Source organism: Chiloscyllium plagiosum, unplaced genomic scaffold, assembly GCF_037043375.1.
Source record: "Chiloscyllium plagiosum isolate Xiang-an unplaced genomic scaffold, Cpla_swu_hap1 HiC_scaffold_45, whole genome shotgun sequence".
NCBI lineage: Eukaryota > Metazoa > Chordata > Chondrichthyes > Orectolobiformes > Hemiscylliidae > Chiloscyllium > Chiloscyllium plagiosum.
In genome coordinates, this window is record NW_028270183.1 from 9,801,008 (window position 1) to 9,817,838 (window position 16,831).

The 16,831-nt window shown below is 42.2% G+C and overlaps 1 protein-coding gene across 2 annotated transcripts in view; it reads left to right on the top strand.

Annotated features, from left to right (window-relative positions):
- The window catches only part of rtbdn (retbindin), a 64,168-nt gene that overhangs the window by 42,753 nt on the left and 4,584 nt on the right, over positions 1 to 16,831 (top strand). For both annotated transcript variants that reach the window (XM_043694923.2, XM_043694920.2), the window contains exons 3-5: positions 2,344 to 2,431; positions 4,622 to 4,750; positions 8,027 to 8,138. In XM_043694923.2, coding sequence (XP_043550858.1) covers positions 2,344 to 2,431; positions 4,622 to 4,750; positions 8,027 to 8,138 — 329 coding nt within the window. The remainder of the gene's footprint in view (positions 1 to 2,343; positions 2,432 to 4,621; positions 4,751 to 8,026; positions 8,139 to 16,831) is intronic.

The window sequence follows — 16,831 nt, forward strand, 5'->3', positions numbered from 1 at the left end:
CTGAACTGCCAAATCCTTGGCTGGCTGATCGTCACCTTCCTTGTGTATGCAGTAAAGGGAATCAAACAGTTCACCCTCACTCTCCATGGTACAAAACTGGAACTTCAGCAGGGACAAATGTTGTTTTTGCAGCTCTGGGACTTGGGCTTGTATTCAATAATGAATGACACTGCATGTGTCCAAAGATAGTGCAGCTAATTTTGGTGCATTTGTCCAGCTCCCCAGGGACATCACCAAATGCTCCCATCCTGTGCACAAGCAATGAAAGAACAGAGTGAATGAATGTGACATCTGGGAGCTGTTTCTCCATAACTGCAGTTCCGTCCTCACAATCTGCTGTGGATGCAGTGACGGGCTTTAAGTCTTCAGCAGGGTATTTGTACCTGATGTGGTAGTACTAATGGTAACATAAGAACGGTACTCATATAGTACAGAAAGATTTAATAAATTATCTTGAGAGCTCATGATATTTGCATATATTTCCATCACCGGTGTGGGCCATGCGTGGGCTAGGACTGTGACATATGGTTATAAACTGCAGCACGCTGCCCTCAGCATGTCATGCTACAAGCAGCCCTAGTAAGGTGGAGACTAAGAACTTTTCTAACATTGGGTCACAGTGATGAGACCACAAATATGCTTCCTTCACATATATCGCATATAGCTGTGAGGCATAACCTGATATGTGTACAAACAGTTGTTCAAAAGGATTGGTAAAAGGAAAACTGCAGACCCTTAGGTCATGGATGTTAGGGACTAAAAGGGACTTTTGTTAAACAGTAAATAACATGGCATTCTGCCTCCATTACGCAAACACATTAGCATTCAAGGTCATGCAACTTTGAGATGAGTGTGGGTTTCAGATGCTTTATTGTTCACTGCCAACTTCCCTGCAGGGTGACTTGCATCTATTTTGCCCACCTCTTTGACTTTTCACCCCTCCTCATGAGGCAGCACATTTTGTCAAATAGTAATAAATTCTCCCAGTACTATGTCCAAGCTGTCATCTTTTTTGTATGTAAAGCTAAATAATTATCAGCAAGCTATTCAACCACACGAGGCATCACATTCAAACTTGCAAGGGTGGCTTATTGCCCCCACCCTGTTTAGGGGAGGTATTCAGTTCCCAGTTAAAACCAATTGCTTGAGTAACCATCAGGGATTCAACTCTGGAGGAAAGATAACAAGGCAAGTTGACAAAATCTACTGAAATCAATCATAATTTCTTTTGCAACTATATTTTCAGAAGTGATCTTTAGTATTGGAACGAGGGCCAGGTGGATCTCGTTGACTGCGAGAACTCTGATTGGCCTGGGTTAAGAACCCCAATCAGGGAGCCCTGGCTGACAGGAGTCTCAGAGATTCTGCTCCTTCTAGGGATTGGCTCTGAGCTGGCTGGTCAGAGTCCATGTACTGTGCACATGTAACTAAAGGGTGACTTGGTGACAGTATACCAGCCTGCGTGGAGTTTATTTTTCAGGATCTTAATGCCAAATGTCATCAGGCACTAATGTCGCACTGATGCATTCCTAAGAAATAGTCTGACAGTGTAATGAGGTACACTTTTGGGGTAAAGTACAACAATCTTAACTCTGAAAGTGAACATAAGCTGCTCTTCAACTGGAATGCATAATGCTAACATTGGGTGCAAAAATGGAGAAGAGGAGTGCTCTATCTTAACTTTCATAAAAGTAATTTGGACACTGACCCCTTGCTCCCAAGAAGGAAGAAATAACCACCTTAAAATGTTGACATTGCTTGGTTATTGAAAATGCAGAAGGTTGTTTTAAAAAAAAATACAATGGCTCAACTACAAACAGAAAATATAGCAGGAGACAGGAGCAGAAAAATCTGAAAGGGGAAGTACAGACATTTTACTGGTTGCATTAGTGATTACTCTAATTAAAAATAATAATGGAGAGGGGACATGGCTGAAAACTAGGGGAACTAGAGCAATGTTAACTGAGTTCACAGCAAATGACTGTATTTCAGCAGCAGTGTACAGATTCTAGTAGTATCCCTCTCGACTGTCCTGGTTTAATCAGGATGGCCTGACTCTGTAAGCTAATTTCAGTCCTGTACTTCTTCAAAACAACAGTCGCAGAAGTTTAAACACTACCCCAAGTTATAAGGTTGCTCGTCCTACTGGGACTGGAGGTATAGAAGTGTAAAGAATGTTGACAGTTGCCAAATTGAGGGTTCTCACTAGCTGTAGGCCTATGTCACCAATTGCTAATGTGGCCAATGAATCAATCCTGGATGGTTTTAGTTATTTAAGTCAAACTGATATTCTTTGAATTTTAAGCGATTGGATACAACACATTCTATTTCCTTGAATTACAGATGCTTGCTGCACAGCGAACATAAAGGATAAAGTGAATACTTCACCAGAGGCTGTGTCCTGGAACCAATGTGGACGCTTGAGCACAAAGTTAGTACAACATTTGATTTTTAAAAAATCACTTTTCTTCATAGGCTGTTTTCAGTAGTCGCATGAAGTGGATATGTACTGACTTGATCTTTGTGTTGACCAAAGGAAAGAATAATTAATTGGAGAATGGAGCCTTTTGAGAGAGAGAGAAGAGCAGGTCCAAGACTAGTTTTTAAATTTAAATAGGAGCAATTGAGAAGACTGGCTAAACTGAATGAGCAAATTAGGACGGTGACTCAGTGGTTAGCACTGCTGCCCGACAGCACCAGGGTCCCAGGTTTGATTCCAGCCTCGGGCAACTATCTGTGTGGAGTTTGCACATTCTCCCCGTGTCTGTGTGGGTTTCCTCCGGGTGCTCTGGTTTCCTCCCACAGTCCAAAGATGTGCAGGTCAGGTGAATTGACCACGCTAAATTGCCCATAGTGTTAGGTGCATTAGTCAGAAGGAAATGGGTCTGGGTGGGTTACTCTTCAGAGGGTCGATGTGGACTGGTTGGGCTGAAGGGCCTGTTTCCACACTGTAGGGAATATATATATATATATATATGTATATATATATATAAAATATATAGTCAATAGAAGAAGCAACCAGCAGCCATTTGAGGGGATATTTCAGAATTAACAGAACAGCTATATTCCCTTGATAAAGAAAAAGTTAGATAGTTTTTTTTCACTTTAAGCTTTTTATTATGATTATGGGCAGCAGTAGTGCAGTGATCATGCCACAGAACTGATAATCTAGAACTCCAGGCATGTTCTGGGGACATGGGTTTGAATCCCAAGGTAGCAGATGGTGAAGTCTGAAGTAACAAAATCTGGAATTAAATACTGGCCTGATGGTGACCTCATAACTACCGTCAAATATCATTTTTTTAAAAAGTACCTGGTTCAGTAAGGCCCATTTGAAGGAAGGAAATCTGTCATCCTTAATTGGCTTGGCCTATATGTGACTCTAGAGCCATAGAAATATGGTTGACTCTTAACTACCCACTGAAATGGGCTACCACATTACTCAATTGTATCAAATTGCTACAAAGGCTGAAGAAAGGAAAGAAACTAGACATATCATTTGGCATCACCCAAAGCAGCAGAATTAACAATGTCAAACCCAGCCCTGTCAACGCTGCAAAGTCCTCTCAGTTGCATCTACGGTTTTGCGCCAGAATTTAAGAGAACTGTCACAAAGACTAGTCAAGCAACAGGCTGAAAGTCATTTCACAGAAAACTACTCTATTCCCAATGGCCCAGATATCACCATCACTACCCCTAGTACTTCTTGTCACACTGTCAAAATAGACCAAGCAGATCTGGCAGTCTGTGATGTACTTTTTCAGTGTGACTTGCCCTGGTAGTTCTTGACATCGATTCTCATAGCTTCAAGTTTAACCACCTGCCAATTATCACCTACTGAACCTCCTTGAGTGATGAATCAATAATCCTCCATGTTCAACAGCACTTGGAGGAACTACTGAGCGTGACAACAGGACAGGGACTTGAATGTCTGTCATCAAGAATAGTTCAGTAGCACCACTACAGGTGGAACTGCTTCAGCCCTTAAGGTCACAGCTGCTAGATAGGGTCAGCTTTTCATGATATGGGAAAAGCAAGAGGATAAAAGCAATCTGCCTGTTGCAGATGCATTTTTCTGTGACAGTATCAATTCATTGCAGAAACTAACTCCCATTTTCTCAATGGGGACACATGGCACCATTTGACAACAAGCTTACCAACACCTGTGTGGTGTGACTGGAATTTATGATATCATTCAAATTACATTTAGGTAAAGAATAACTCCTGGAAACTCCATGGTTAACCCAAAGAAAGTGAGGAGCCACGCCCAATGAATAGTCTGAACCAAGGCTATTTATACAAACTAGAAGGTCCCGAGTTTGATTGCCTTGTCTGAGTTTCATTGAGTAGTCTTAGTTACAGCAGAAATTGATGAACACAGCGCTTCAAATAACCACAGTGCCCTGAGCTGTAAAAGAGAGAAATCAGCCATGATCTCAGTGACTCCTGCTGTAACTGCATGGCTGAACATGGACTGCTTTGGGGCATATGGAAAATTGCTCTTGCCAGCAGAACCAAAGGGAGGAAAAAGAAAAATGATTGGGTATTCTATGCCTCAAGGTTTTACTGATATAAAGGAAAGCACTGTCACAGTACATTAGTAAATTTCTTTTCTCTCTAGGTGCGAGCAATTCTTCAACCAGTTGTCGTGTTTCTATCGCTGCTCCCCAGATGTTACAATTTGGGCAAGCCCAAGGCATTCCAATTCTCTTCTGAATGTACCTCTCTGTCAGGGCTTTTGTGACCAATGGTAAGTACAATAATGCTCCTCCAGCTACTTAAGGACTGAACAATTCATATTTGAGTATACTGAGCGCATACACAAGTGGCATGGTGAATCACAACATCCTTTCACTCAAGCATCTGCGTTTAGACGGAATCCTTCATCATTGTTACCTGTAAGAATCAACACAAAGCAAAACATCTCTAGGTACTTCACAAGAATGTCATCAAACAAATTTCTTTCTTTAAATTAACGAGATGTAAGTGTTGTTGTCAAGGTGGAAGGTCATTTTTAAGTGCCCCTTGTGAACATGATGATGAGCTTCCACCTTGAATCACTGCAGTCAATGTGGTGAAAGTACACTAAGCAGTGTTGCTAGGAAAGAAGTTCAAAGATATTGAATCAACGCCAGTGAAGGAACAGCATTGTAATTCCAAAGGTATATTAGGACAAATTGGGCAATCATATAGTTTTTAAGTACTGTCTCAAAGGATGAAAGAGTAGTGAGGAGACTTGGTGAGGGAATTTCAGAGCTTGGGACCTAGGAAACAGAAGGCATGACAAGCAATGATGGGATGAAGAAATAAGGAATGCATATGACTGAGAATGAACCCATTATCCTCTCTCTCTGTCTTCTATCTACTTACCAATTACAAACATATATCACTGGATTACATTTAGGCAGACTCCACTTCTCTTCATAACATTGCTCACCTTTCAGCTCAAGTGATCTAAGTGTCAAGTGTCAGAAGGTTGTTCCACAGTGGGGGGGTCTTCTGTTCATGGTATAAGTGTTGACCCGGCCTTCAAATAACCATACTTGCTGCAAGACCAGTGATGATGATTACCAAAGGGATGATTTTCTGATTTTTGCCATCCTTAAGCCAAGGTCAGTTTACTGTCCCAATGCTCGCCCACAGAGATCAATTAAATCCACCTAAGCCAGGGGCTAAGTTGAACATATTCTTGGTTTTGAGACTCCACTACTCCTTTGATAGAGTTGATGAGATATCAGAAGATTGATGAGACAGAACTAATTTCCTGATTCTATCCCAGTTCTGAAAATGCAACAGACTCTCAGTTTGCAACCAGGCCAAGAGATAACATTTTGCAGTGGATTCTACCAAATTTCTGTTTCCAGAAACATCTTCAAAAAGTAATAACCTGATGGAAAACTCTGTCCCTGGGTTATTTTATCAGCAATGGTAGCTATAAAAATCAGACAAGAGCAACTCACAGAGGGAACTGCTCCTATACTTCCCACTCTGAAGTATACACTGGTGGGTGAATGAAATGACTGTTGTGAAACCAAACCAAGATGAATAGAAACCACAAATGCTTTAGTCATTGATCTCAACTTGAGGGCTAATGGGCTGTGGGGCATTACCAGTAACCCAGTCTTGCAGAAGAAGGGAAAATAGTCATGTATGATGATTCCTGCTTGGCTTGTATTGACATTTACTGCTGTGTGCAGATTATGCTTTTTTTAATATAATCATAGACACGGTGCAGAGAGTAGCTACTTGGCCACTGCACCTCTGTCATTTCATTGAAAAGGTTCTTCAACCAGTCCCAGTACATTCGGGTCTTGAGATTAGTGAGTGAGGGAGTGGAAGGGGTGGTGGAGATCCATACATGCTTTTCCTTTAATCTGAAAATGTGAATTTCTTTCAACTAATGATCTACCCTTGAATCTGCTTCCATTATCCTTTCAGGCAGTGCAATGCTACCACCCCCTCCACCCCCACTGTTGTCTCTGGTTCTTTTGTCATTTATCTTGAAGCGTGTGGTGCCTTTCACCCATTGCAGGTGAAAGACCCTGACTTCTTCCCATAGCCAAACATTTTGTCAGCACAAGAACAGCAATTTGGCCAAACTACAAGAAAGACTGGGCACATATAGATTCATTACTGTATTCCTGATGAAGGGCTTTTGCCCGAAACATCGATTTTACTGCTCCTCGAATGCTGCCTGAACTGCTGTGCTCTTCCAGCACCACTAATCCAGACACATAGTTTCATGCAGTTCCATATCAATAGAAGTGATGGGAAAGGAGGAACCTTGAGCTGAGAGAAGTCTCTGTGGAGCAATTGGTCAGCGCTTTCCCGGCACCTTCCCCTACAACCGCAGGAGGTGCAAGACTTGCGCCCACACCTCCCCTCTCACCTCCCTCCAAGGCCCCAAAGGAAACTTCCATATCCGCCACAGATTCACCTGTACCTCCACACATATCATCTATTGCATCCTCTGTACCCGATGTGGCCTCCTCTATATTGGGGAGACAGGCCACCTACTTGCGGAGCGTTTCAGAGAACACCTCTGGGAAACCCGGACCAACCAACCCAACCACCCTGTAGCTCAACATTTCAATTCCCCCTCCCACTCCACCAAGGATATGCAGGTCTTTGGACTCCTCCATCGTCAGACCACAGCGAAATGACGGTTGGAGGTGGAACGCCTCATCTTCCGGCTAGGAACCCTCCAACCACAAGGGATGAACTCGGATTTCACCAGTTTCCTCATTTCCCCTCCCCCCAGCCTGTCTCAGTCAAATCCATCAAATTCAGCACCGCCTTCCTAACCTGCAATCTTCTTCCCGACCTCTCCACCCCCACCCCAATCTGTCCTATCACCCTCACCTTGACCTTTTTCCACCTATCACATTTCCGACGCCCCTCCCCCAAGTCCCTCCTCCCTATCTTTTATCTTAGCCTGCTGGACAAACTTTCCTCATTCCTGAAGAAGGGCTAATGCCCGAAACGTCGATTCTCCTGTTCCCTAGATGCTGCCTGACCTGCTGCACTTTTCCAGCAACACATTTCCATCTCTGATCTCCAGCATCTGCAGACCTCATTTTCTCTTCACAGCACCAAGGACCCAGGTTCACCTCCAGCCTTGGGTGACTGTCTGCCTGGATTTCCTCCAGGTGCTCCAGTTTCCTCTCACAGTCCAAAGATGAGCAGGTCAGGTGAATTGGCCAAGCTAAATTGTCCGTAGTATGAGATGCATCAGTCAGAGGGAAATGGTCTGGGTGGATTACTCTTCGGAGGGTTGGTGTGGACTTGTTGGACCAAATAGCCTGTTTCCACGCTGTAGGGAATCTAATCTAAACATTCACCAGTGAAGTAGTTTTATGATTGCTTACTCAATAAAAAAATTGTTAAAGTAGGATCGCTGGATCACATGCCAAAACAAGCCAGCGCAATAGATACTGTTAAACTCATTCATTTCTAAACCAGCTTTTAATGGGAGTACTGGTGGTGATTATGGCTGTTCTCAAGCAGTTCTATTTTCCCTCGACAGGTACAAAGCATGTGAGAATGATCAGACCTGCATTCGGGACTGGAATGCAGATTTGAAAAGGTCAAATCGTACTCGGGGCATCTGCACCTCGGACTGTATTCCTTTCAGTAAGGTAGGAACAGTGGCGAAGTTACAGCTGCTAGTGCAGCTCCAACAACAAAGACTGAAACGATGGTGAAATTAACATAATATTACTCTCCTATTGGTTTGATCCGCAGTATCAGAATGTTGAGGCCCACACCTAGTAATCTGATAGAATTTCAGAGCAATTGGCTCATCTGATGAGTTGTTCAAAACAAATCATGCACCGCACTGTTGTGGAATCTTGCTATGCAGAAAAAAAATGACCTCCAAAGCAGTGAACGTGCCTCAGTGCGATTTGGCACATTTGGAAGGTAGTGCAACAGATTCTGGAAGGCAGAGCAAGGTGGAAATCCTGCTTTTCATTTTCTTCCCAGGATGAAAAATGTTTTGCCGCGACAGTAGCTCAAGAGCGACAGGACTCCCACCAATGATCGCACTCCCACCAATGATCGCAGTCCCCCTCCACAGCCAAGCTTGCAGAGTTGGAGCAGAAGCGCCAGCCTTCCCCCAAAGAAGAAAGCAGTTCGGCAAAGTTGGACTCAATTGCCTCCAGCTATGCTAAAGCAGCTTGTCAGTTCATTCATCATGGAGAAGCAACTATATTCGGGGCTTGAGAATGGCGAGTGGGGGAGTGGAGGGGGCGGTGGAGATCCACAGAAAATAAGTGATTAAAAGAAATGTCTGCATTGTTCACTCAAATGCCTGTGAATTGTAAGGCGTGAGTTTAAAATTGTCTAGAAAGCTCTGTCAGATCTCATTTTCAACTGAGACACCAGAGGCTTGAGACCCCAACACCCCTTCCGCTGCTTCAGGTCAATGATTCGTGAAGACACATTGCATTTAACGTCTCCGAACAACGCAGGGAACATATCATCTTAATCGATTTGATGTGGAGTATCGCAGATGGCAAGGCCCAGAGCAGCTCTTGAAGAAGGAGTGTATCTCAAGTAGTTTAATCTTCCTCAGATTATAATCATTAAAACCTCAAGAGTGACGGAATTTTAGAAACAGGAAAGGTGGCTGCTGAAGCAGGAAATATACTTTAGGAAGCAATTACAGCCAACCCTTCATGCAAATAATCTGACTGTTTTCAGTCGTATTTCAGCATTAGCTTCTCATTTTACGCTGTCATTTACATTGATTTTGTAACCAGACATAAGACTCTATTTTCTCAAGCATGAAATGCCTTTGCATTATTTATAAAAGCAAATTACTGCAGATGCTGGAATCTGAAACCAAAAGAGAAAATGCTGGAAAATCTCAGCAGGTCTGGCAGCATCTGTAAGGAGAGAAAAGAGCTGACGTTTCGAGTCTAACTGACTCTGTCGACTATTTCGGTGCAGCTTCATGCTCTCGTCCTGACCTGAAAAAATCATAAACTTCGCTTCCAGTTTCCATCCCTCCATCACCTTCACCTGGTCCATCTCCGACACTTGCCTTCCTTTCCTTGACCTTTCTGTCTCCATTTCCGGCAATAGTCTATCCACTAATATCCATTACAAGCCCACTGACTCCCACAGCTATCTGGACTACAGCTCTTCTCAGCCTACGTCCTGTAAGGACTCTATCCCTTTCTCTCAGCTCCTTCGCATCTGCCGCATTTGTTCCGATTAGGCCACTTTCCAAAGTGGTGCTCTTAATATGTGCTCCTTCTTCTCCAACCGTGGCTTCCCACCTACAGTTGTTGACAGGGCTCTCGACAGCGTGCGGCCTATCTCCTGCGCCTAGACCCTCACCCCCTCCCTCCCCTCCCAGAACAAGGATAGGGTCCCTCTTGTTCCCTCCTTTCACCCCACCAGCCTTCACATACAAAGAATAATCCTCCACCATTTTCACCAATACCAACACGACGCCACCACTAAATACATCTTCCTTTCCATCCCCCAGTCAGCATTCCGCAGAGATCGTTCCCTCAGGGACAACCTAGTCCACTCCTCCATCACACCTAACACCTCTCCCATCACACACGGCACCTTCCCATGCAATCGCAGAAGGTGCAACACCTGCCCCTTTACCTCTTCCATGCTCACCATCCAAGGCCCCAAACACTCATTTCAGATTAAGCAGCGTTTCATTGTACCTCTTTCAATTTGGTCTATTGCATTCGTTGCTCCCAATGTGGTATCCTCTATATCGGAGAGTCAAAACGCCGACTGGGTGATCGCTTTGCTAAGCACCTTCGGTCTATACGCAATCAGGTCCTGGACCTTCCGTGGCTTGCCACTTCAACACACAATCCTGCTCCCATGGCCACATGTCTGTCCTTGGCCTGCTGCAATGTTCCAGTGAAGCTCAACGCAAACTGGAGGAACAGCATCTCATCTTCCGACTCGGCACGTTACAGCCTGCCGGTCTCAACACTGAATTCAACAACTTCAGATGATTATCCCATCTCGACCCCTCTGTTTTCATTCTGCTCCATAATTTTATTTCATTTATTTTACTTATCTTTTTAAAAAAAAATTTCACTGTTCTGTACCTCTTATTTCTTGGTGTCTCTCTTTCTCTCGCTCCCCACTCTCTCATCACCTTTTTCCTCTCCTCTTCCCCCTTTGCTACCCTTCTCCCCTGTTTTTCATTTTGCTTCTGCTTCACCCCTCCCCCCACCCCACTATATTTTGGCACATAGCACTGGTTTCAGCCTTGGTCATTCACAGCTCCTAATCTCCCTATAATCTCTCTATGCACTGTCATTATCACCTCTTTATTGCTACCTTTGCTTCTGGAGCCATGACTCACCTTCTCCGCCTCGTATAAATACCTCCCTATTTCTCCCTGTTTTTAGCTTTGACAAGGGGTCAGTTATACTCGAAATGTCAGCTCTTTTCTCTCCCTACAGATGCTGCCAGACCTGCTGAGATTTTCCAGCATTTTCTCTTTTTAGACTGCTAAAGTATTTCCATGAAACAAAAACAGAAATTGCTGGGGAAGCTCAGCAAGTCTGGCAGCATGTCGAGAAAGCAGGGTTAATGGTTCAAGTCCAGTGACCCTTCTTCAGAGCTGAAGGTGCTGCTAGACCAACTGAATTTCTCCTGCAATTTCTGGTTTTGTTTCAGATCTTTAGCATCCATAGTTATTTGTTTTATTAAAGAATTGCCATGGTTGCTAAAGTAGCACCTCTTTGTCTGTTGCTGCTATTTCTCATTTTTGGCAACTCCGGTGTTTTTTCAAACGATAAGTCTACCCAACACAAGAGCTGTACTGAGAGCAACAGAACCATTTGAGTCACTTATTGGGTTCAGATTATTTTGATAGTTTAGCCAACAGAGCAGGTTAGAAACATAGAGACAGCTTACAGAGAAGCCATTTGTTCCATTATGTTTGTGCTGGCTAGCAGTAGTGCAATCCAGCACAGTTCTACTTTCAGCTCTCATTGTGTAGACCTGTATGGCATGTTCTAAGCATTTTTTAAAAACGTGATGAGGACTTCTGCTTTTAGCATCATTTTAAGCAGTATTTCAAAACCCTTTTGGGACAAACGATTTTTCAACACCCCCCTCATTTTCAATCAATTTTTTTTAAATATGTGCCCTGGTTGTGGACCTCTCTGCTAAGGGAAACAAATCCTTCCCATCCACTCTTGCTAGGTCCCTTTAAAATTTTATATATTTCAAATAAATTTCCCTTCAGCTTTCTTCATTTTGAAGGAAATAATACAGACCCACCTTTAAAAAAAGAACTGCAGACGCTGGAAATCAGAAACAAAAACAGAAAATACTGGAAAAACTCATCAAATCTAGCAGCATCTGTGGAGAGAAACTACAGTTAACATTTCATGTCCAGTCACCCATCTTCAGGCCTATCTAATCGTTCTTCAAAGCTAAAGTTCTCCTGGCAACATCTTAGTAAACCTCCTCTGACTGTGATCTTGTAATGTGATGATCAGAACCACATCACAAGTTCACAAGCAAATATTGCCCCACACTGTGAATGCACTTTAATTCATCTACTAAAATGTGTTTGTTAAATTGAAAATACTTTTCTTTCCTCGTCAATTTATTTGGTCCATTTGGTTGCACTCTCATTTGAGGTGAAAAAATTTGGGGTCAAACCCCACTCCTGGACTTGAGCACATGATTGAGGGTCAGAAACCATCGCAGTACTGAGAAAGAGGTGCATTGCTGCCAAATAGCAACATGTTAAGCCATTACATCATTTACCTGCTTGTATGTCACAAAAGATCCCACAGAAAGAGGAAGGAAGTGCTGCTGGTATCCTGGCAACGAATTGCTTCTTGAGCACCACTACAATGATCGGATAAATTAGTCACGTTTATCCATCATGGTTTGTGCACGAATTGATTTCTGTGTTTACTATATGACAACGGTGACTATACTTCACAAATAATTCATTGATTGGCACCTAAAAGATCCATGTTCTTTCTTCCTAACATTTGGTTTGCAGCCAATAGGCTGGGACAAAGGGAAGCAAACAGCTTGCCATGAGGATTCTGAAAAATCAAACAAACCAAGTATGGATAAGTGCGCTTCATCCAAATTATCAACACCGAGTAATTGACAGTATTAAGCTGCAAAGATCAATGTTCAGAAGATAAGGTGTATGATGATCACTGTTTTAGAATGAAACAAGTTTGGAAACAGTAAACTGACCCAAAGGGGTTCTGCTGATTGCAGAAATTGAAAGAAAAACGCAGAGATACAAGTTCCTGGTCCTTTACTACCTACCTAAAATCAAGAATATACAGGGTTGGGATAATTTGAACTTTTGGGGTATGCATTAGCTGCACTTGAATGATTGGATCTTAAACCAGATGACCCAAGTACACTTACGGAAATGCCAAAAGTGATTGGAAGCATCACAGAAAACAGTGAGCTATTTTGATTCCAGGCATCTAGCCCTATACATTCCTAAGTCTATTGAAAATATTAATACTTTCTTATTCAAGGAGAGGAGAAAGGAAGATTGAATCAGAATCAATACATTAAGAATTTTATAACGTTGGACTCCAGATAGAGGGCCGATTGGGTAGGGGGGTCAGGTGTAGCTTTTAAATTATCGTTTTATATTGGGAAAGTATTTGATGACCTATAAGTTGCACCACTGCTGAGTAATCAGTATCAGTCAAATAGTGTCTGGATGACATTAAGCTTGCATATTAAAGTCTAAAGCTTGGAGAGCAAGCTACAAAAAATAATAGGAGATTTGAGATCCTGAGAAAGAACAAGTTACAATAAGAAACAAAGCAATGAATTTTGATTTATGCACAATGTAGAAGACTCAACTCAACAGATTCACACTGGTGTTTATTCTCCATATGAACCTCCTTTCATCCCTCTTTGTCTAACCCTTTCTAACTTGCATTTTTTTTGTTGCTTGTGTTATCTAGCTTTGCATTGAAAGTGAGTTTCACACTTTAATATATTTCTCCTGATTCACTTGCCTCCCAATCCTTTTGTCCCTACTGAGGAATGCTTTCTTAGAGTTCTGCATCACCCAATAACTCACTCAAATGTTCGCTGTTCATCTGTGACCTTGACCAGTGAGCACAACGGTAAATTGGCCATCCATGTACATGTATTTCTTTCGAAACCACTTAGATAGTGTTTGGAAATTTGAGGAGAAAGTGAGGTCTGCAGATGCTGGAGATCAGAGCTGGAAATGTGTTGCTGGAAAAGTGCAGCAGGTCAGGCAGCATCCAGGGAACAGGAGAATCGACGTTTCGGGCATAAGCCCTTCTTCAGGAATTTCTTATGGAAATTTGACCCATGGTTACATTTCCTTTCCAGCAAAGTAGCAGCAACACCAACTGGAATATCACTGTTGCTACTGAGATCAGCTAATAAATCCTAAATTTGGGATAAATCCCAACAATACAAATTTAATTTATATAATCCATGCCATGTGGCAAAATGCTCCAAAGCACTTCACGGAAGTGTTATCAATCCATATTTGACTATGTGCCCCATAAGGAGATACTAAGGGAGATGATCAAAAGGTTGGTTGTAGAGGTACATTTTGAGAAGCAGCACTTTAAAGGAGGTAAGAAAGATAGAAAAGTTGAGAGAAGGATCTCCAGAGCTTAGGGCTACTGCAGCTGAAGACATAGCCATCAGTGGTGAATCAGTTAGAATTTGGGATGTGTGCAAGAGACTCAAATTGGATGGACTGCAGATATTGCAAAGAGTTGTGAGCTTGGAGGTTGCATAGGTAGGGAGGTACGAGGCCATGGAAGGATTTCAAAAAGTAAGAAATGATCTAAGTCTTAATCTCAGTTACTGATTTGATCAGAAAGAAATGCTTGCATTTGTCTTGCACCATTCATGATCTCCGCACATCGTAAAAATCTTCACAGTACATGAATAGTTGTCACACAGCAACCAATTTGTGCATAACAAGGTCCCCAAAATAACAATGAACTAATGACCAGATAATCTGTTTTAGTGAAGTTGTTTGAAGGAAAAGTGGTGGCCAAGGTACCACATTCCTCTAAGTTGAAATAGTGTCTATAGTGATCTATTGCACCTACTTGAAAGGGCAGATAGGTCAGTACATTAACACTGCCTCTGACAGTACGGCTCTCCCTCAGTATAATGCCGGGCCTGAATTTTGCTTCCGAATCTTTGAACATACGACCGTCTAATTCTGACAACCTAAAGTAGCTGCTAGCACAGAGCCACAGCTGACAACTGACCAGTCACTGAGAAACAGTTATAGGCTTGTTAATGCATTTCTTCTGCTTGTTAATGCATTTCTGCATGCATTCTGATGATGAAACAATAAAATAGAACAAAGTATTACAGGTGCTGGAGATCTGAAATAAACAAAAAAAAGACCCTTCCTGAAGAAGAGTCACTGGACTCAAAATATTAATTATTTCTCTTCACAGATGCTGCCAGACCTGCTGAGTTTCTCTAGCAATTTCTATTCTAGTTCTTCAGCTGTTATACTGGATATAACTGAATCTCGATTATTAGCATAGCATTCACATTGTAACAAGGAGCTTCACTGCTTTAGCACTTGTAATTATATTTCTGAGCTAATGCCACTGTGCACAGCATGCACTTTCTTCACAGCACTTGAAATTCATTGCAACCCTAGTTCCAGCTGAATGATAATTGTGTGACAATTTTGCTGAAAGATGATGACGTGTGTGACAAATGGTCACAGATGTCTATGAATTATGTCGCATCGATAAGCTTCTGTCTTTCAGAGGATGCTGGGCCCCGGGGAGAATTCTGCAGCCAGCTGGAAATTTGCTGGAATATTTCTGCGGGTTTTGAGGCGTTGTCAAGACAGATGAACATCCCTGTCGTGATGTGTAGGACAGGATGTCTTAGTTAGAAATTGCCTGTCATAAAGATTGCTGTTAGCAAATTGTTTTTCTTCCCCACACACTCTCTTCATGTCTTCACCTCCACCTAAGAGCAGTGACTTGTGATATCACTACAGGTATCAGCTGCCCTGCAAACACTAGAGAAGCCTTTTGAGCCGAAATAGCAGCGTCTTTGACCAATGGAATGGGTCAGATCTGGTCCTCAACACATGTCCACAAATGCATTCTCCAATCAGAATCAGGATGCTGGTTAGGAATTGATTCTTTTCCTTCCCTGAACTCTTACCCATGGTGCTTTGGTTAATGCTGGGCTTATATCAGGAGGGAATGTGGTGGTCTTTGCAACCATGAATACAACCTACCTACATCTCCACAAAAGCAATTTAATTTGATAATTTACTCACCAAAAAAAGTCAATGTAGCTCATTATTATCATCACTCCTCAGTCAGTCTTTAAGCAGTCCACAAGCTAATCTACACTTAAGGCTGAAATTCATTATTATGATTTGGGCACTTCAGTAGAATTGCAGCTCATGTTCTTGATCCAAAGACCTTCTCACTTACTGTAGCCACCTCCTGTGCACCTAGCTTTAACTTCAGCCTCCTCTCTGACTCCACATTGCTGCTCGTTCCATTTCTGCTGCTTTTACTGATCGGGTGTCATGGTGCATGGGGATTATCGCAATTTCAATATCCAGCCATGCTGTTCAGCATACAACAAAGGAGAGACAATTGTTTTATTGAAAGAACACCATGGTGGTAAATTGTGCCAAATTGTGATGATGATACAAATAAAAGTAATCATAATAGACCATCATTTAAAAAAAAGTATACATTCATTAAAGGATTGCACATACATAAATATTTCAGTATTTAACTACAATATGTTGCAATATGCAAGTCTCTTTAATTTACACAATGAAGGGTGTCTTGCACACTACAGTTTATATTGAAACCTACAGATCACATGTTTACAGGTTGGGTTAATTAAGTTCTCTACCATTTACATCCTATTTGAGTTTTAACTATCTTGTAGTTTTCTTGTTCTACATCTTATTTGTGGAATTGCATGTTTTCTTCTTAATTCCATTGCATATTTACTTTTGTCTGGCTGTGGTGAGAGATAGTAACTGGAAGTGCAAGATACTGCTTTGGATTTTGGGGAATGCAAAAGGAGCATAATAGAGCAACAAGAGGTGAAAAGACTTAAGAAATGCAAACGGTGGTCGATGGGTTTTTAGGGTATCACCATCATCCCTGCTTGTTCAGAATACTGAAGTATACCTCGGGCCTAGCTAAGTGATCATTGCTATTTTTCTATATGCAATATACGAAGTGTTGGACAGAAACCCAGTTTAGTTAGATGCTGTTAATATCTCTGCTGATAGCAGCATCAGCATCTGCCGACAACAGTGCATCCTAGCAAT